This window comes from Desmodus rotundus, chromosome 6 (assembly GCF_022682495.2).
Source record: "Desmodus rotundus isolate HL8 chromosome 6, HLdesRot8A.1, whole genome shotgun sequence".
Taxonomy (NCBI): domain Eukaryota; kingdom Metazoa; phylum Chordata; class Mammalia; order Chiroptera; family Phyllostomidae; genus Desmodus; species Desmodus rotundus.
The window spans coordinates 140,175,110-140,195,717 of NC_071392.1; the positions used below are offsets into that span (position 1 = coordinate 140,175,110).

The 20,608-nt window shown below is 56.0% G+C and overlaps 1 protein-coding gene across 6 annotated transcripts in view; it reads left to right on the plus strand.

The window, feature by feature from the left end:
• The window catches only part of SYNPO (synaptopodin), a 62,963-nt gene that overhangs the window by 37,967 nt on the left and 4,388 nt on the right, over positions 1–20,608 (plus strand). For 4 of the 6 annotated variants that reach the window (XM_053926585.2, XM_053926587.2, XM_053926586.2 and 1 more), the window contains one exon: positions 15,267–17,620. In XM_053926585.2, the coding sequence (XP_053782560.1) occupies positions 15,267–17,620 (2,354 nt within the window). Of the gene's footprint in view, positions 1–6,506; positions 6,703–9,649; positions 9,866–15,266; positions 17,621–20,608 lie in introns of those variants that run through there. The other 2 variants (XM_053926588.2, XM_053926590.2) reach the window with 2 other exon arrangements.

The following is a 20,608-nucleotide window of genomic DNA, read 5'->3' on the forward strand; positions in this document are numbered from 1 at the left end:
GCCCAGCCTCCAGGCAGATGGTACCCTCACTGAGCCTGGGTGGGCCTGAAGCTCAGCTGTTGGCTTTAAGCTGTGCCAGGGGTGGGGGGGGCATCTGGCATCACCACACACTGGCTGTGTGGCCTTGAATGAGACCCTTTCCCTCTCTGAGCCTCAAACAAGGACAGAGTGATGCAACCAGTTAAAGATCCTTACAGCTTTCAGAGGCTTTCTCAGAGGCCTCTTCTCATGGAGACCTGACCGACAGTGTGGGAGACCCCATTCAGGGAAGCCTTGTGACCAAAAGGCCACTTGGCTGCACACCCAGCTAATCTGGCAAACCCCAGTCCTGTACAACATCTCCGGGGCAAGTGACGCCAGTGGGAAGCGTGGGGGTGAAGGCTTTGCGGTAGTAGTGTGAGCCGTGTTTTTATTCCTTTATTCCTTCATTCAGTCAGCAAATATTTATAGAGCCCCAGCTGTGGCATGGGGGCAGAGACAGCAGAGAAATGACGACCTAGGCCCCTGCCCTATGGGGGCTGCTGACCATCCGGCAGGGCAGACTGGTGCTAAAACAAATGACGATGGAATTACAGACCTGATGGGAGTTTGGAGGAGAGGCAGAGGGTGCTGGGGCACAGGAATGTGACCTCCGAGGGCAGACAGGCGCTCCCTAGGCCTGCAGACAGTTCTGAAGGATGCAAAGTATGGTTGGAAAGGGACGCCAGAGGGGTGAGGGGAGGAAGGGGTCCAGACAAGAGCTGCAGCCGTGCACAGGCCCTGAGGTGAGAGGTGCGTGGCCCCTGTTGGAGCGCATGAAGGAGGGCCAGCGTGGCTGGAGGCTGGAGCACCCTGAGGGGAGCTGCGGCACGGGGGAGGGGGCGGTGGGGCATCAGGCAGGACCTGGAGCCTGCGAAGGGGTTTGAGGCTGGTCCTAGGAGGGAGTAGCCGTTCCTCCTGCTGGTTTGGGAGGCTGGTCTTGCCTCCTTTCTTTCCTTCTTTCCCTCCAATGTCCATCCTGATAGAGCCGCCAGTGGACCCCTGTGCCCTCCCCACGATGTTTCACTGATGACTGAATGCACAGCGCTCAGGCCATCTTTTCCTCTCCATGATCGTTCATGTTTTAACAGCCGCCAGTTGCACCCTGCCTTCCTGCGGGGTTTGGGTCCGTCAGTCCTCAAATGCAAGCAGGTGAGGCCATGCTCTTGGGCAGGAGGCTGTAGTCACTCAGGCTGAGTGCCTCTGTTCAGGTGAATTTTATTTCCTTTTATTCCTTTTGGGAGCCTGTGGACCCAGGAGGTTCAGCTTTTGGCTGAATAAAGACCTGCCCCTGAACTAACTCCCACTGCCTATAATTGCTGCTTTATGCTGAAGGTGCCTTTTTCCGCTTCAGACACCTTCATTCAACCCCAAAGCCCCCAGGACCAAGCCCTTGCAGAAATCAGGAAGCCCGTGTTCTGAGTCCAGCTCTGCTATATGCTCTTGGTACATCCCCTTTCCTCTCTGTTTCCTGCCTTGGTTTCTCCAGCTGTTTTGTAGAGAAATACTCTAGTTTTTCTACACTCAATGTATGGCCCATGGAGGCAATATCGGCATCACCCAGAAGCTTCTTAGAAATGCAGGCTCTCAGGCCCAGCCCCAGACTTCCTGAGTCAGAATGTGCTGTTTAAGAACACCTGAGTAATTGCTATGGCCATTACAATATGAGAGGCACTGTTCTAGATCAGTCATTTTTACACTGAGAAAAACTAACATCCAAAGCTATAGAATCTTCCCTCTCCAAAGTTTTACATAGGAAACGCAGAAGGGGGGAAGCACCCACTCTGTATTTATTCATCACACGACGAGGGAGCAGGAGGAGGGTGGAGGGGCAGGTTAGAGGACTGCGCTTTGTTAGACTGGGAATCCGAAGGGAGGAGAAGGATAAAGCAGCTCTGGTGGAGGAAGGGGGCGACCTGGCTTCTCAGGCCTCTCCCTCGCCCTTTGAGAGCTTCTGGCCAGGAGCCTCGCGAGCCTTTCAGCTCTGACCTCCAGGGTCCTCAGTCTCGTGGGTTTGGAAAGACGTGTTTGGACGGAGGGTGCTTGACGGTCCACAGCCTAGCGACGTCTCGCCCTGCTTGTCCCCATCTTGAGGTCCTGCTCTCTCGCCTGTGGAATCCCTGAAAGGGTAGCCGGTGCTATTCTTAGCGTGAGAGAGTGGCACGAAGAGAACATGCCACTGCATTATTTATGCCTCTGAGTCAACGGGGTTACATTCAGGGCTCCCGGAACATGCCCGTCCCTTCATCCCTGCCTTGGCAGGTAGAGGGCACTTCCCAGGAACCATCAGCCATCCCTTCTAGCCTGGCCAGTCCCGCTCAGGGCCTCCGGCCCCCCGAACTGGGAAATGGATCGTGAAACCCAACGGCAAGCTAGGGCTAGCAGAGAGCTACTTTGGTGATGTCACTTCCTCATTCGTCAGCATGTTTTTATTGAGCGCGTATTGCACGCAGTAGGTGTGGGGACGCCGACAGCTGAGACAGCATCCCTGCCTTCCAGGAGCTCACACCTTAGCCTGCGAGCCAGTGGTGTTTCATTGTCCCAGGAGGGCACAGGCCAGGCCTGAGGCCAGGTACTTGGCACCTGCGAGACCTACTCCCCACAACCACCCATCACGGTGGGAATTTAGGAGACTCTGTTACAGAAGAGGAAACTGAGGGTCAGCCTATACAAGGCTTGCTGAAGGTCGCCATCGCTAGTGGTTGGCTCAGCTGGGACTTCAACTCAGGTTGGCTCGAACAGAAGGACCATTCCAGATCAAGTGGCACATGGAGTGTTAGGGCCTTGGGAAGCCCCTGTCCTGCCCAGTGAGGAGACCCTCTCAGGACCGGAAGGACATTAACTGGCTGAGGTTGTCCCATTCTCTGTGAACCTCGAGTTATTGAAGAGGTCGTGCGTGTCCAGAGTTTTTGTAAACCTGGAGTAAAAGGATAGTACACCGTGAGTGAGAAGTCAGAGTCCTGTGACCCGAGTTCTGTGAGCTCCCCTCGGCCTTTCTTGCTTCAGTTTTCTGGCCTGTCAGATAGCGTGACAATCCCTGCTCTGCTCTGTCTCTGATGGAGGTGATGGTGCTAGGAAAACTGTATAAAAATGTGCATATTCCAGGGATGGTATGTAATTAGTATATATATACATTTCTGTATATAAATATACAGGGTCCGGCACCAATAACGCCCCTTCTTCATTACAAAATCATAAGCATGTAATTCTGTAACATAACAATGGCACACTCAAGCACATCATATGACATTTTAGGTGAAAGTTTCAAATGAAGACTGTAAATTTTTACACCCATATTATTACCCTACCAACCACACTCAAGCAGGCCTTACTTCTCCTGGACCCTGTATTTTCTGAAGTGTATTTTTTGTTAACATAATGCATGTCTTACATGTTAATCTGCTTTTAAACAAGTTTATAAAGTCATGGGCTCTACAGTCTTCAGGGAGGCTGTTCACATGTATATTCTGCGGTCCTGGGTCTGGGGCGGGGCCCAGGAATCTGCATTTTAGACACCCTCCCTGACGGTTCGGAGCACTGCGGGTTTCTGATTGGAGCTGGATCAGGGACTGTACTTGCCTGAGGCCTCACCGTGAGCTGGAGACTGAAATCCAGGCCTGCAGCTCTCAGCACGCCCTTTCCTCCTACTCTTCAGCTGCCTGGAGCATCCTTCGGGGTTGAAGCCAGGGGTGGGGATGACTGCAGTGAGCAAGGATGCTGGTAGCAACTGATAACATTTACATGCTGTGTTAAACATTCTACATGGCTCATCCGATTAATTGCACTAGTGGTAGAAAAGGGGACATTCACCACAGGAACACGATCCCCTGGGACAAGGGAGCATCAGGTGGCAGAGTTTAACATACCCCTGGAAAAGAGAAACCATGACTGAGGCGCAGAGATGCTGGAAAATTGAATTTGAAACCGCACCGTGGGGCACTTAACCATTCTCCGGTAACGCGTGCCCTCCGGGCAGGGGTTGCCGGGTAACTCACTTCCCTGGAGACAGGGCGGTCTGGCAGGAGGGAGACACCTGTGCCCTCCCACATGGTGTGTCCTTGCTGCTTGTGCCTCCATGCCAGTCTGCCACCTGAGTGCCTGTGTGCCTCCACGTGCATACCTGTGGGTGCTCAGTGTGTGCACATTCGTGTGTGGGTTCTGGCTTCTCTGGGTGTGCAGGTGTGAAGCGAGCAGCACCTCTGTGTGTGGGGGTGTGTGTGCAGGGGAAGGTGTGCTGCTGCCAGCTAGGCTCTCGCCAGCATTGAGAAGCTGTTGCGCACGTGTGTGTGTTGCAGGGTGTGTGTGTGTGTGTGTGTGTACAAATGACGGCAATGCAGGGGGTCCCTGGGACCTCAAAGGGCAGAGGGAGAAGGGCCATGAGAGAACCCGTTTTCCTCATTTGTGTCCCACCGCCACATTACGGGCGCCATCCTCAAGTCTCCCGGGCACGAGCCCCACTTGGGACCTTAGCACTAGCTCCTCCCTCTGCCTGGTCTCTTTCCCTAGACATGCACATGCTTCCTTCAGTCCCTCACCTTCACTTCTTTACTCGGATGTGACTTCTCAGTGATGCCCGCTTTGGTGATCACATTTACCTTCGCACACCACTCCTCCAGTTACCTCCCATCCCTGCTCTATTTTTCTCTGTAGCATTTACCACCTGACTTGGTTGTCTAGTTACCCATTCATCTTGCTTCCCTACTAGAATGCAGGCAGTTCCTCTTCATGGCTGTGAGCAGTGCCTGGCCCGAGGTTGGTGTGCAATAAATGTGGGTTGGATGAATGAGTCCATGCACCCCTAACTCACTTTCCTTGGGCTAACTTTTGTTACTGCTGTATCCACTTTTACCTTGCCCTGAGCAATAGTATGCCTCTCACAGGATTGGTGCGTTTATTATGCTCCTTTCCCAATATGCTTGCGAAATTTCCATAACTATTAAGATTTGGATGATCAGGGTATCACCTAAACCCTTTCGCTTCCACTAGAGGTGTGGGGGCACCATCCTCCAGGAATCACTGGTCCAGGCCAGTCCCCTCTTAGAACATATGAACAGACTGAAGCCCAAAGAGGGTCAGGAATTAGTCCAATGCGCCACCCCATGCGTGACAGGATGCACACTGGAACCGAATCTCATGATCCCAGACTTTTTTTGTAGTTTGAGGGACAAGGGGAAGGTGGGGCTGGATGATTCAGCCTCTCCTGTGGCACAGGCTTCTCCTGTTGGAGGAGAGCCAGACGGGCCTGGTAATTGGTACATGGCATGGGGGGCATGGCAGGGTCGGCAGCCCCTGGCACGAGCAGGACCTCAGTGCCCTTCTGGCTGCGGGGCTGTGTACCCAGCAACGGTGGCCAACCTCGGCTGTACCTTCCCTCCCAGGAGTCTTGGACCTGGGCGCTCACATCTAGCGAGAGGCAGACCTGGGATTCAAACTGTCTCTCGAGCCAGTACAGCACACTGGCTAGACACTGACGCTGGGGTCCCCTTGCAGAGAGCATTCTGGGGGGTGAGGGAGTGAGGGTGGAGGTAGCTGGGCTGTGCCGGATGGGGCTGAGCCAGAGAGAGACCAGCCCCAGAGAGGGCTGCAGAAGGGAGGGAGGTAGACAGAGCCGTGTTTGTGCAAAAGGCTAAGTCAAATCCCCCTCTGGTGTGCACAGTGCTGTATACTAGAGAAATCGTTTCTGCCTCTCACTGGCTCAGCAGTGGCTCTGCCAGGCAGATACCATCTTGTTTTACTGATGAGGAAGTTGGGACTCAGAGAGAGGAGTGATTTTCTAAAAGCTGCACAGGATGCCTGGGAACAGGCCACACCCCTGGCTGGATTTGGTAAAGGAGGGCTGTCTGGGAAGTGGGAAGCAGGAGCAAAGCCCGCAAACACCTCGCTGGGTAGATAACCTTGGTGACTCACAAAACCTTGCTGAGCCCCAGTTCTCTCATCTGTACGATGGGCATAACAGTGCTCTCAGGTCACAGATTGCGAAATAAAAAAAAACAACATAATAAAATAATGATAATACTGAAACCAAATGCCAGGAACATAAGAAGCAACCTGAGTAATAAAAGGGAAGTGCACCTGGCCTCTGACAAGTGTGCCTACCAAGGCCACCTGTTCCCAGGCCTCCTCTGGCAGATGCCCGGGAGCCTGAGACCCCAGAGAGTGAGCACCATCTGGAGGAGCGGAGAGGGGCGTTGGGGGCGGGGCTGTGTGCTGGAGCTATCCTCGAGGACCCTCCGCGCGCGCAGGAGGACACAGTCTCAGCCTGGACCAGCTCCCTCCGCTGTCGGCGCCCTGCTGCTCTAGCGCTCTGATTCCAGCGTGCCTGGGACGTCATTACCATTCCTCCTGCGTTTTCCCCCCTTGGTTATTTATTTTTCTGTGCGGAAGGAATGTGGGGAATTTACCACAGGGCGCTGGCCTTCGCTTTTGGCTGCTGGGCGGCTCTTCTATAAGAGGGAAGCAGTTGAGACAGATGGCTGAGGCCGAGGAGGCGGAGGTGGAGGCGGCAGAGGGTCCCGGCTGAATCAGTGGCCTGGGGAGTAGAGCAGTTATGTAACCCGCCCTGAGGCTCACGGCAGACCGCTCAGTGCTCCTGGCCTCTGGGCATGAGCCTGGTGATGTCGGAGGCCCATTGGAACTCCACGTGGACCAGTCCATTCACCCTCAGCCTCTGGGAAAGCTCAGCGGGTGTGTTCCTCTGGTGGGTGCCTTTCTGTCCACCTGGTCTTGAGTTGGGGTATGCTGGGTGTGGGTAGGGGAGTAGAGTGGGGTGGGGGATTGCCTTGAGCTTTCCAGCCTCTGCTGGGCTGTCCCATTACTTGGAATACCTTCACATCTTTCTTTCTTCCTTCCTTCCCTCCTTCCTTTCTTCCTTTCTTTTTTCTTTCTCCTTTCTTTCTCTCTCTCTAATAATTTTTTATTGTATTTTTTCCATTACCAATTATCCACATTATACACTCTTCCACTTCCACACCACCCACTTCCGCAGTCACCGCACTGTTGTCTGTGCCCCTGAGTTCTCTTCCTTTTTTGCTCACTGCCTCCCCATCAACACCCTACACGCTGGAGGTTTCCACCTGCTCTCTATCCATGAGTCTGTCTCTATTTGGTTGTTAGTTCAGTTCATTAGTTTCCACATATGAGTGAGGTCATATGGTATCTGTCTTTCTCTGGCTGGTTTATTTCACTTAGCAATGCTCTCCACATCCATCAATGCTGTCACAAAGGGTAACATTTTTATTGCTGAATAGTATTCCATTCTGTAAATGTCCCATAGTTGTTTTATCCACTCATCTACTGATAAACCCTTGGGCTGCTTCCACAGCTTGGTGATTGAAAATAACGCTGCAATGGACACAGGGGTGCGAATATTCTTCTGACTTAGTGTTTCAGGTTTCGTCCACATTTCCGTCTTTCAAGACCTACGGCATATGCCACTCCCTCCAGGAATACTTCCCAAATTGCCTCATCCTAGTTCATCTTGCCCTTAGGCTCTACATTCTCCCAGCAGTTAACAGAATAGTCTGCCTCTTAGGTCATCTCCCTCTTCACCCACAGACTCATTGCTTCCTCCTTCTACCCGCCCCCCCCCCACCCTCAGCCCCCATAAACCACCCTCTAGATTCCTGCTGTGGAATCCAGGCAGGCCTGGGATCCAGATGAATCTAGAATGCACCTCCCTGGATGCAGGTGGCTTTGGACTGCGGGAGTGCTCATCCTGCAGCCACGTGTCTAGTCCACACTTATGAACCCCCTGCTGGGTGACGGCCTCAGCCGAGGACGGAGACCAGCTGCTCTGCCTGAGGGCCAAGGGGAGGAGCGACATCTTTGTAGAGGGCCCAGAGTGTGCCAGGCCCAGGCTGGGGCAGGGGCTGGGGACCCAGAAATGGCGTAGGCCCATCCCTGCTCCTGGCAGAGGCACAGTTTAGGGGGATCATCACTACCCCGCCTGGTTTGCCACTTTTTTTGTCACCTCGGTTAAGTGTTTCCTCTGGAAGGGAGGGTATGGCAGTAGTTCTGTGTTCCCAAGGCTCCCGGGGCTGGGACGGTGGAAGCTGAGGCGGCCAGGGTAGGCTTAGGGGGGAGCAGGCTGAGCAGGGCTGGACTGGGAGGTGGGAGCCTGGGTCTGAACTTGGCTTTCAGTGAACCAGCCTTTTCCAGTTTGCTGTGCACCTGGGGCTGAGCCTACCTCTCTCTCCGTGTCACCATTTCCAAGCCCCTGAAAATCTGGTTGTAGATTAATGTTTAGGCCAGCAGTGAGCAGTGCTTGTGGCCTATAGGGATGGCTGCCAGCCAAGGCCACAGCCAACTTGGGAGCCCTTGTCTGAGGTTCCCCCCAACCCACCCATCCTGCTTTGCCTAATCTCAACCCACGGTCAGTGGGAAGATACCAGGAGTTGGCCAGGCCTGGCTTCCTTCCCCTCCAACCTTGGTTTCTGAGCTTTCCCAACCTATTGTCTCTGCCATCCAGTCTTCCTGCTCTGAAGCCCCTGGGCCAGGTTGAGCAGGGGAGGAGCACTGATCTAGAAGCCTGAATGGATTGATAAGGGCTTCCTGGAGGAAGTGGCAGTGGAGCTGGGCCTGGGACAGTGGGTGGGGAAATGAGTGTGCTTGGTGGGCAGAGCTCTTCAGGAGGAGGTGCCTGGGATTGGGATCAGTCAGACTCGCGGCTCCAACCCCACTCTAACCCCACTCTGCCTGCCCCTTGCTGGCTGCGGGACCTGGGGTGGGTTCTGCCTTTCCAGACCTCGTTTTCCTCCCCTGTCAAACGGAGGTAAGGGAGCCTCCCTTATGAGCTGCAGTGAGGAATCGATGAGAAAACGCATTCTGAGCCCTGAGAGCGGCAGGATCTGGTGCTCCTTGCATGTTGGCTGTTGTCATCCTCGTCAGCGTCGTTCTTATTCTGTGAGCACCGCGGAAGGTGTGGGGAGCCCTGCCCCCGAGCTTCCTGGGGGAAATTGGATTCAGTCCCAGATTGCTGCAGAGCAGCCTGGACCACTGCATAGGCACTGGACTTGCCCCTGGGCCACCACGGGTTTGAATCCCAGCTCTGCCTCTGACTAGCTCTGCCCCCTGAGCAGGTCCCTTCACCCCTCTGAGCTGCTGCTTCTCTAACACAGAGGTGAGGGGCTGCTGACCTGGTGGATTGCTGTGAATGGAGCCAGGGCCTGGCATGGGGTGAGCACAGCCTGAAGGGTAACTCTCAGCAAAACGAATAATGTGCAAAGTAGTGAGGTAATGGAATGCCGCAGATTCACTGGTGCCTGGGAGGCTTTTGGAGGATTGGTGGCATTTGAGTTGGGTGGGAAGGCTGGGGCCTGTAGAAAGGATGTGAGACTGAGAAGGGTTCTGGGGGAGGTGTCTGTGCCAACCCCACAGCAGAGGCAGGAGCTCACAGCGCAGGTGTGGGAGCCAGAAGCCATTGGACTCCCTCTGGCCACTGCCGAGTGCTCCGGGAGCAGGGCAGCCAGCAAGTTCTCAGGCGACCCTGACGTCAGGGGCTCTGAATGCCACCCTGAGGGCTTGCTGCTTGGTCCTCCACGTCCTGGGGAGGCAGGAGAAAAACACAAGGATGAATCTGGCCGAGTGAGGCGGGTAGATTGGTGGGGGAAGAAGCTGGGGGCGGAGAGGCCATTTAAAAGGCTGTTGCAAAATCAGTTTTCCTGATAAAGAGCTGGGCTGAGTCATCCGTAGATGAGAGAAGTCACATCCAGCTCCTCCGCGTTGCTGTCGATGGGGGATTTTCCTCTCTATCAGTGAGGCGATTGGCTGTCTCTCCCAGAGGCTTGGAGAACCGAGGCCGGCTCAGCACCCAAGGGGAAACTGGGCTGCAAGGGAAGACCCAGCCAGAGTGAGTAAGATGAACACTCAGAGGTGCCTTTGTGATTTGGGGGGTGTGGCTTAGGGCCTATAGCATCCCTCTCTGGTCTCAGTTCCCCTCTGGGCATCCAGGGAGAGGTCTATGGTGGCTTCTGCTGGCCTTGTTGGTGGCAAGGCTGCAGCTAGGTCTGGGGCTCCCCACTCTTGTTCCTATGCATCTCTCATGTCCTGGCAGTCCTTACCACCTTAGTCTGAATTGTTCTCCTCCTGAGAAGAGGTCTGGCAGTCTGCCGGGACTCAGTCAGGTTGCACTCACCAGGACTTTGGCATGGATGGAGAACTCTCCAGAGGACGGAGGCTGTGTCATTTCCTCCTTTCAGCAGGGAGGATATTGGGCAGGGGCTGGCAAGGTAGCTAGACCATTACTCAGGCCAAGTTCATCTTCCTGCCCCCAGCTGAGGCAGAGGTTGTGTAGCGGTTAGCCATTGGTTTCTTCCTGACCCCACTAGGGGGGCAGTTTACCCAGCCTGTTTACCTGTCCCATTGCCAAGACTCCCAAGCGGCCAGAATAGGCTGCTTCCAGCCAGTCTCTATTCCTACCTCTGGCTCTCTGTTTCACTCCACCCTGCCCGGGCCTGGCTACTCCCATTGACGGCAGCCATGTGAAGGAACATTTCCTTGAATTCTCTCCCTTTGCTGACCTTCTGCTCTGGCCTCCCTTCCCCTGCCTGCCCCACCTTCCTCCTTCGGGTCCTTCGTCCAGACAGGCCTGATGGTGGGCAGAACAGGCAGCTGCCTGCCAAGCCGGTGGGGTGGGAGGCAGGGCGTGTCCCTGCCTGAACGCAGCTCGAACTCAGGTCTTCCGACTCCCAGTACACTTTCTTCCCACTCCGCTAGCCTTTTACGTCCTAGCAGTCATTTCTGCCTTAGGATGAATGAGTTTGTCAGCTCTTCTCCTGAGGGGAAGACAAGAGAGAAAGCATGAGTTGTTCCAGGCAGCTGAACATGCAGGAGAGAGAGTGCTGCTGGGCACTGATCACGAGACGAGGAAACAGAGGGCTCTGCAGACCATCATCCAGGAGCACCGGAGCCTCTGTCGGTGCCCCTCCCTCCAGAGTCAGGGTCTGGAAGGCAGAGTGGTTGAGAAATGTGACTCAGCAGCCACACTCTGAGTTTCGAATCCCTGCTCTGCCACTTGCAAGTCGTATGATCCTGGGCAGGTCTCTCTAAGCACCGATTGCTGAGAGGAATAACAGTATTATCTCTGGGGATTGTTGGAATGATTGAAAAAGACGATGAGTATAAGGTGTGTGATGAGTATAAGGTGTGTCGCACAGCACCTGGGCTGTGGCGAGGGCTCAGTAATGACTGCACGGTACTCAGGGCTTCCTGCCCCTCTCCCTCACTTAGGGATTGAACCCTGGTAGACCCTGGTCTCCCCAACTCTCTCTCCACCTCAGGCGGCTCTTCCTTACACCTGCCCTCATCCCTTCCTCTCCTGAAGTCCTGTCTTCAGAGGTCCTGATCCATTGTCCAGGCTGGGGCTTTCCAGGGCCAGCACCCCAGCCTGGCCCTGCAGAGGCTCAGAGAAGAGGGGGTGCTGTGACTTGTACAGGTGCAGGCTATAACCAGGCAGGTTGGGGGCTCAGTGAGGTGCCTGTCCCCTGCAGCCCTTGGCCAACTCTTGCCTTTCTGACACCAGAGAGCATGATCTTGGACCCACTGGCTGGGGCATTGCCAGGGGTGGCAGTTTCCTAGTCTGAGGAATTTTGGGTGGAACTGTCTCCCCTGGTACCCTGCAGTGGGGGACTCTGGGGTGCCTGTAGTCGGCCCAGCCCCGTTCTCTCAGCTTTGTTCATGCAGGATGGCAGAAATCATCCAGATTGCTAGCTCAGTCTGCTTCAAGTGTCCTGCCGAATTCCTTTTCCATGGAGTCACTGCAGGCTGGGGTAGAGGGCACGGGAGCTTCCTCAGAGGCAGGCTCTCTCACCTCCTGGCCTCTTCGGCCATGTTCCTGTTGTCTCAGAACAGCGGCGTGGGGGAGGCTCCAAGTCTAGCTGGGGATCAGCAGACCAGGTCATGGCCCCACCACCCTCTCTGAACCACCCAGGCCAGCGTATCCCCAAGGGCCTGCGTGCTCTGCCATTTGAGAATTTTCTAAACCCATGGCCTTCAGAGCCAGTGTGGGGATAAGACTGAAGCAGAGAAGCGGGGGGTTTATAAAAAGTCCAGGGCCGTTTGGAGTTCTGGATTATGAGCCTCACATTGTGGGAACCTGCTAGCCAGAAAGTTTGGTACTCTCTGGAGTCAGGGATGAGCCAGTTCCACTACTTTCTGGCTCTGTGACCTTGGGCAGCTGACTTCACCTCGCTGAGCCTTGGTTTTCTCATCACTGAAAAGCGGATAATAATAGTTCGTGCTTCACAGGGATGTCTTGGGAATTGAACAAGACAGCGTGTGTGAAGCGCATGGCTAGGTGCACGGTGCGAGCCCAGTGAGTGTCAGCGGCGCTTGCTGCGCGTGCGTCCTGAGGCCCATTGGCGGGGCTGGGGTGTTGACCCTGGCCATACCACTTGGGGATGTGCTTTGTGTCTGGGGATCTGTGTGGGGCTGTCAGGTTGGAAAAAGGAAGCTTTTTCTCTGGGTGGCATTTGGGGGCAGAAGTTAGTGTAAGGAACAACTTTATAGCTGGGGACTCTTCACAAGTAGAAGGCCCCTCTCAGGGTAGTGACCTCCCTGTCCATTGAGTTTATAAACAGAGGTTTGTGCCCTCCAAGGCACAGTTTTAGGGACACAGGAATTGGACCTGGTGACAGCCATCTCTGAGTCACTGAGGTTCTGTAGTTTGGGGCAATAATGCCTGCCGCCCACCCCCAGAATTCTGGAATGCCCCACTTGTGACCTTAAGAGAGTCACCTCTCCTCTTAGGACCCTGACCTGTGCAGTGCTTCTCCTTTGCTCGAAGAACGTCTGAGCCCTTCCAGGGAGAAGAGTGGGGCCACCAGTCCCACCTTATGCCCTGGCAGCGTGAGCCCTCTGTCCATGATCCTGGGCTTGAGGACACTGAGCCTCAGACACTGAGCCTCCTGGCAGCTGTGACCTCACTGTAGCCTCCCAGTGCTTTGTCACCTGCTCAGTTAAGGAAACTGGCTCCATGAGGTGCGGTGACTTGCCCGGGTCACCCAGCTAGCAAGTGACAGAGCCTGGATCTGGACCACGAGGCCTGGTTTCTGCGCAGAGCAGAGGACATGGACCCCGCATGAGCTGAGCAACCTCTCAGGGTCCTCCTAACCTCCCCCCAGGAGCAGCCTGGCCAAGCTCCCAAACCAGTCATTTTGCATTAGTGGGGTGATTCAGGCAGGAGAGGAGCCCTACCAGGAGGGAGTGGGTGTTGGGGGCACATGGCATAGGCTGTGTGCTCCCACTGTTCCGGACAGGTGGGTGCAGGTGTTGGGGTTGGGGTGGGGGCCCGATGGGAGGGGGAGAGTAGGGGGTTGGGGCCAGACAGCCTGTGGCCACTGGGCCTGGTCCCAGTGAAACTGCTGCCGCAGCCTTTCTGCTCTGCGTGGCCTCCCTGCTGACCCTAGTGGGAGCCCTGCCCTGCATCAGGCTCGGGACCTCAGTTTCCCCATCTATAAAATGGGGGTGGTGGTGACATTGCTCCTCTGTAAGGTCCTTCCAGCTCTGAGAATCTATGAGTTCTGAGCCTCACTGGCAGGGTGCCTGGAAAACTGTCCCTGGACGCTCACTCAGCATGCCACGGCCAGTGCTAATGAGGGGAAGGGAGGAGGAAGGGCAAGGTCAGATTCCTCCAGAACTAATTAGCTTCCCACAGTGGGAGCAGGGGCTGGGGAGGAATTTTCTCCGCCACTGAGTGAGCTGCTAACCCTGACCACAGCCCAGCCACCTGTCCGCCGGCCCATTTGCTCGGGCATCCATTTGTTTAGATGCTGTTCGATAGCATAAGCTGAGCACTGATGGTGTGCCAGCAGTGAACTTACAGAAAAGGACATGGGTCTGACCCCAGCCTGACCCCTGACCTCAGGCCGCAGCCTCCAGCCCCAGACTGAACCCCGAACCCTACTGACTGTGTTCCCCATATGTCCCAAAAGGACTTTAGAAATGAGTATGGGTTGTAGACCAAAGGAGCACTGGTTCTGGCCCCAGCTTTGCCACCCTTTGCTGTGTGACTTCGGCTGAATCGTTCACATGTCTCTGGACCTCATTTTCCGTTTCTGTAAAATGGGGCAAGTAATGCTTGTCTCCTGGTGTTCTTGGGAGGATAAAATGAAAGAATGCAATGTTCTAGTATAGTTGCTACTGAAATCAGCCCCACTTACTACTTTTATAACATTAAAACATGAGCATTTTAAAATGAGTGTTTAAATAAAAATGGGCAGAGGAAGCCGTGACCTGACTTGCGGTGTTGGGGCGCTCAGGGTGGAGGGACATTTTCCGCTGTATCCTTTTTTGTTTTTGTTTTTGAACACTGTATACTTTTTCATGTTTTTAACTTTTTTTAGATCATGTGACTGTATTGCCTGTTCTTAAAAGAGGAGTGTTAGTGTCTGTGTTATCGAGTGGCTGTACTCTGACTTCGAAGGTGTCGAGTATCCTAAGAAAGGCGCCTAGAACACGCCCTGGGGGGTCATTCATGCATTCAGTCATGCTCACTGGGCACCCACTTTATGCCAGGCTCCCTCCCAGGGGCCAGGGTGAGGGTGCAGAACAAGTCAAGCAAGGTCATTGCCCCCTTAGAGCTCAGGTTCTAGGTGGGGGGACAGATAGTAAAAAAGGAAACAGGTGAAGATCATTCTGAATTGTGTTGAGTGTTATGAAGGAAATAAAACAGAGATGGGCTAGGAAAGGGGAGGGCTGATTACAGAGGAAGCCCCCCACCACCACCCCGCCAAAGGTGACATTCAAGCAAGTCCTGAATAGCAAGAAGGAAGCAACCTGGAATTCCACCTGGGAAAGATCATTCCAAGCAGAGGGAAAAGCACGTGCAAAGGCCCTAGGGCAGGAACAAACTTGGCCTTTTCAAGGGACAGAAAGAAAGGCGGCAGGGCAGAGCTGGTGAGAGAGGAGAGGGTAGATGCCTTGGGGGTGGGAGGGGGCTGGACTACTAGGCTGAGGCATTCTTCCTGAGCTCAGTAAAGTGCTGTGGCAGCAACCTGCAGGCTTCAAGTAAGGGCCCAGTTAACCCTGAAATGGCAATCGGGGAAGGTGTCGCCCAGGTAGTGGCATTTGGGCTGGGTCAGGGATCTTTACGAAGAGAGGGGACTCCAGGAAACAAGTAAAGATCAAACACTGGAGGAAAAGATCATCTGTAGGAGGATCACGGTGACCACCTGTCTGTCTGTCTGTCTATCTGGGTACCCCTGTGACTCAGCATTCCCACTTGCTAACTGGGCCTCTGTCCCTCCTTGCAGCTCTGGGCCGGAGCACCAGCCTCACTGAGAGAGACCTGAAAGAGGCCAAGGCGCGGAGCCAGCAGATCGCAGCCCAGCTGACCACCCCTCCCAGCTCCAACTCCCGAGGCGTCCAGCTCTTCAACAGGCGCCGGCAGAGGGTGAACGAGTTCACCTTGGAGAGCCACGGCCGGAGGGGACAGAAGCCCAGCCAGGAGTCCCTCAGAGTGCCCCCTGCCAGCCCCACAGGCCATGCCCCAGAGCTCTGCCTGAATCCCACCTCACTCCCCAAGCCAGGCCCTGCAAGGAGCCCTGACGGCCAGAGCCTTGACGTAGGGGTCCCTGGTCACAGCATGGAGGGGTGCTCAGAGGAAGCCAGCTTGCTGCGGCACCTGGAGAAGGTGGCCAGTGAGGAGGAAGAGGTACCACTGGTGGTGTATTTAAAGGAGAATGCAGCTCTGCTGACGGCTAATGGGCTTCACCTGTCCCAGAACCGAGAGACCCAGAAGAGTCCACCGACCCCACCTCCAGCCGAGACCCACAGCCCAGCTGCCAATGTCAACCAGAACCTTGCCTCACCCAGCGCTGCGCTCGTCACACCCGAGTCTACCAGCAACCACAACCTCCCAGCCACTGATGTCAATCAGAACCCACCGGCCACTGTGGCCCCTCAAAGCCTGCCGCTTTCCAGCATTCAACAGAATTCTTCAGAGGCACAACTCCCACCGAATGGCACCGTGCCAGATTCCAAACCCAGTGCCCTGTGTGCTGGTGGGCAACCCCAGGAGCTGGCCACAGAGGTGAGGTCCAGCACCCTTTTAATTGATAAGGTATCAGCTCAATCTACCACCACCAGCACCTTCCCCGGAGAAGCCGCTCCCATCTCCAGCTCCGGGCCCCCAGCCCCGGATTTCATGTCCAGCTCCCTGCTCATCGATGTCCAGCCCAGTGCTGCAGCAGTGTCAGCAGAACAAGAGATGCCTGGGCGGGCAGCTGCCACCACACCTACCAAGTTGTACAGCGAGGTCCACCTCACGCTGGCCAAGCCCCACTCCGTGGTCAACAGGACAGCCAGGCCCTTTGGGATCCAGGCACCAGGGAGCACTGGCCAGATTGAGCAGAGCCCCATGGTAGAGAGACGACACCTCGGGGGGAAGGCCCCAGCTCCCCAGTCCTCCAGCATGGCCGACAGGAGCCCTCGGCCACAGAGGCATGTAATGTCTCACAGCCCCATGGTGGAGAGGAGGCCCATGGCACAGCGAAGCCCTGCCTTGGAGAGACGCCCCTTCGGAAACTTCACCCCACCCCCCACTTATGCTGAGACCTTGTCCACAGCTCCCCTGGCTTCCCGGGTTAGGTCTCCCCCATCTTACTCTGCCCTGTACCCCAGCTCCGACCCCAAGCCTTCCCATCTGAAGGGCCAGGGGACTCCCGCCAGCAAGACAGGGATTTTGGAGGAGTCTATGGCCCGGAGGGGCAGCCGGAAATCCATGTTCACCTTCGTGGAGAAGCCCAAGGTGACTCCGAATCCAGACCTGCTGGACCTGGTACAGACGGCTGATGAGAAGCGGAGGCAGAGGGACCAGGGGGAGGCTGGCGCAGAGGAGGAGCCCTTCGCACTGGGGGCTGAGGCCTCCAACTTCCAGCAGGAGCCAGCACCCAGGGACAGGGACAGCCCCACCGGGGCTGAGAACGTCCTCCCCGAGTGGGCCTCATGCCTCAAGTCCCCGCGCATCCAGGCCAAGCCGAAGCCCAAACCCAACCAGAACCTGTCTGAGGCTTCCGGGAAAGGAGCTGAGCTCTATGCCCGCCGCCAGTCCCGCATGGAGAAGTACGTCATCGAGTCTTCGGGCCCTGCAGAGCTGGCCCGCTGCCCTTCACCCACAATGTCCCTTCCTTCGTCCTGGAAGTACTCCTCTGGCAGTCTCCGGGTGGCATCCCGAAGCCCAGCGCGGACCCCACCTGCCTCCCTCTACCATGGCTACCTGCCTGAGAACGGGGTACTGCGCCCAGAACCCACCAAGCAATCGCAGCCTCCATACCAGCTGCGGCCCTCCCTCTTTGTCCTCTCTCCCATCAAGGAACCTACGAAGGTCTCGCCAAGAGCTGCCTCACCGGCCAAGCCGAGCTCCCTGGACCTGGTGCCCAGCCTGCCCAAGGCGACCCTTCCTAGGTCACCTGCCCTGCCTCGGCCCTCCCGCCCCTCACCAGGCCTCTACACAGCCCCTGGCCAGGATGGCCTCCAGCCCACTGCTGTGAGCCCTACCTACGGCAGCGATATCTCCCCCGTGTCTCCCTCCAGGGCCTGGTCTCCCCGAGCCAAGCAGGCCCCGAGGCCCTCCTTCTCCACCCGGAACATCGGGATCGAGGCTCAGGTGTGGAAGCCTTCCTTCTGCTTCAAGTAACAGACCCCACAGGGATCCCACTGCCTGTCAAGGCCCCCTCTCTGAGGGCAGGTGGAAAGCAGATGTGGCAGGAAGTGTCCCAGGGCTGAGAGTTAGGAGTATGGGGACACTTGGGGCTCAAGGGCTGACACTGCTATCAGCTAGCTCTGTGATGTTGGGCAAGTCACCTCCCCTGAGGGGCAGCTGCCCATTCCCTGCCACAAGGGTGGTTGGACTCCATGTCAGAGGGATATGAAGTCTGCTTCTGGATGGGAGGAGGGTCACGGAGAGAGAACTCCCAAGGCAGGCCCGACCCAGGCTGGGGGCTTCCTCTGGCCTTTGTGAGCTAATGGGATGCCAGCGTCTTGCTGGGGAGTGGCCTAGAAGGGGGCCCTAACAGGGGCTTCTGGAGCAAACAGAACCGGCCAGTGCCTATGGAACAGCCAGCCAAGGGGCCGCCCTCCTCTGCAGCCCCAGTGGGGCCACCCTCATGGGGCCCCAGCTCCCGGCACCTTTCTGCCTGTTGCTGGATTCTCACCTCCACGGGTCTGTCTCTTTTGCCTCTGCCTTCTGGACGCCGTTTCCTCTCCACTGCTTCAGAGAACTTTGCCTCAGCCTCCACATTTTCTCCTGCTGGATGAAGACTTAGCCCGCTGCTGCTGTCTGATGCTTTTCTTCCTGCCCTCGTGCTCAGCTGCCTCCATGCCTTCTCCGAACACCTGGCTCCGCTTTAGGGACCGCTCAGGCAGTTCATCCCAGCCCTCCGCCCCGATTCCTGGGCTTGCCCTCACTGTTCTGGGTTAGGGGAGGTCCGCAGACCCCGAAAGATGGAGAACCCTATAGAAGGACATGCAGGTGTGGGTGTGCAGTGAGGACACAGGCCCCTGGCAATGTACCATTGGCTGTTTTCTCTTCACCTTTAGCCGAGATCTGCCCAACTGAAAGCAGCCATCTCCACAAAGTGGAAGGAGAGAGGCAGCAGAGTAGGGTTCTGGTCACATCTCAGCCTCTGATTTGCGGTGTGACTTTGGCCAAGTCACGTTCCCTTTCTGGGCCTGTTTTCTCATTTATACAATGGGGTCCCTACTGGCTGTGACCATCTGTGAGGATTGAGAGGATAGGCTGGTGCTTCTGGAGAAAGGCCTTGTAAGTGATAAGTCCCCTGGGAAGAGAGGGGAAGGACAGGGGCAGTTGCCATAGGACAGATGGAGATTAGGTGTCCACTAGGGTGTTCTGGGTAGGGTGTGGCCGGAGGAGCCAGGGGATCCGAAGCCTGGAAGCCTTGGCTGGGACGGCGCAGGTGCAGGATTGCCTGGGGGCAGGAGCGTGGCAAGGGCTGGGGCGGGAGCACAGCTGCTCAATGCAATGGGACGAGGAGACCTTCAGGTTTTGAGGAAAAGGCTGGGATGTAAGAGAGTGATGCCATGTGTCCCTTCAGATTCATAGTGCACTGAGGGTGTTGAGCCAGGTAGTCTGAGAGCCTCCCCACCTCTGACAGCTTTGATGTGCTGCGGCCCCCCAAACCAGGCTTTGTGGGGGCTGAGAGAATATAGACGCAAGAGGCAGAATTCAGATGAAAGCTCCCGAAGGCTGGGGCCTGAGCACCACCCACTTTCTATTTCCCAGCCCTATTTCTGGGCTCCCCAGTGGGGAGAGGGGTGGTGGAGGCGGTGCCCATGCTGGGCTGAGCCTGCAGTTTTCCTGAGCTCATCTCCATGGGAACAGGGGGTGCCTTCCCAGTGAGTTCATTCTGCCCGGAATGCGGGGGCATTTAGGAGGGAGTCATGAGTGAGCTCAGCAACTTCATGCCAGCACCTCCCAGGACGGAGTGAAGTCCCTGCCCCTAGACCCCTGCTCTCTTCGACTCCCAAGGGCCAGTGTGGAAGAGCCCACCTTCCATCCTGCAGCACCTGCGGCCAGGCAGGCCGAGCTCTTCCCCCAACTTTGTTTTCTCTCCTGTTCTCAATACACTCTGCCTCAAATCTGCCTTGCTTCTTTCTTTCTTCCGTGCTCGCTGGCTGTGGTGAGGGCTTCCTCCCTCCTCCCTGATTCTGGCCTGGGAAGTGGGACTGGGCAGCTCCGTTACTGTGTGTGGATGCGTGGTGTGTCTCCCGTACTGCCTGCGTCTGCTGTGTGTCTGGATCACCCGTGGGTGCAGATGTGTGCTGGCTTGGAAGTGAGGTGCCCTCTCTCTTCCCTGGAAACCAGAACCCCGTGGAAAACACATTCTTCTGCTTTCTCCTTCAGAGTTTCACCAAAAAGGCCATAGAACATGGGGAAAACCCACAACCTCTTACAGTTCGGGGGTGATGAGTTCTTTAAAAGTGGAATTTACGTGCCTTTAGCCGGAGCACGAACTCTCGGGTTCCCTGAGGTCCCTCCTCCTCTCCCTGCTATCTAAATCTGGCCACTTCCCACACTCGTCACCGCCTGCCTCCGGGGAACACTGAGTCTCTGCCCCAGGCAGAGAGGAACAAACTGCCATCAAGAGTCAGAACTAGGTTCTAGTCCCAGATCTGCCCTTGACTCCTTGTGTGACCCTAGACAGCCTCAGGGCCTCAGTTTCCCCTTCCATGCAATGAAAGGACTACAGGAGGCAGTGTGGGAGCTCGCTCTGTCTGGTCTTTACCAGCTCCTGTCTGACTCTGCTCTCCTGGTGCCTTCGCCCCACACATGTGCCCTCTTTGGGGCTGGTGCTGGGTTAAGTGGGCTTACTATCAGAATTTTCACCTGTGTGTGTTTCACAGGAGTTCTGGTGTATACTGGTGCATTGAGATCTGTGCCAGAAAATGAACAGCTCTGATTTCCCACAGCCTTTCTGTCTTGTGCACCCTCCCCGCAACCCCTCCCCCCCACCACACACAGAGTCAGTATCCAGTCATGGCAGGTCCGATGAGGTCAGGCTCTGGCCCACCTCCGAGTGATGAGGAGCCACTCACCACTGCCCCCAGCATTCCAATCCAGGATGGAGCAGTCAGT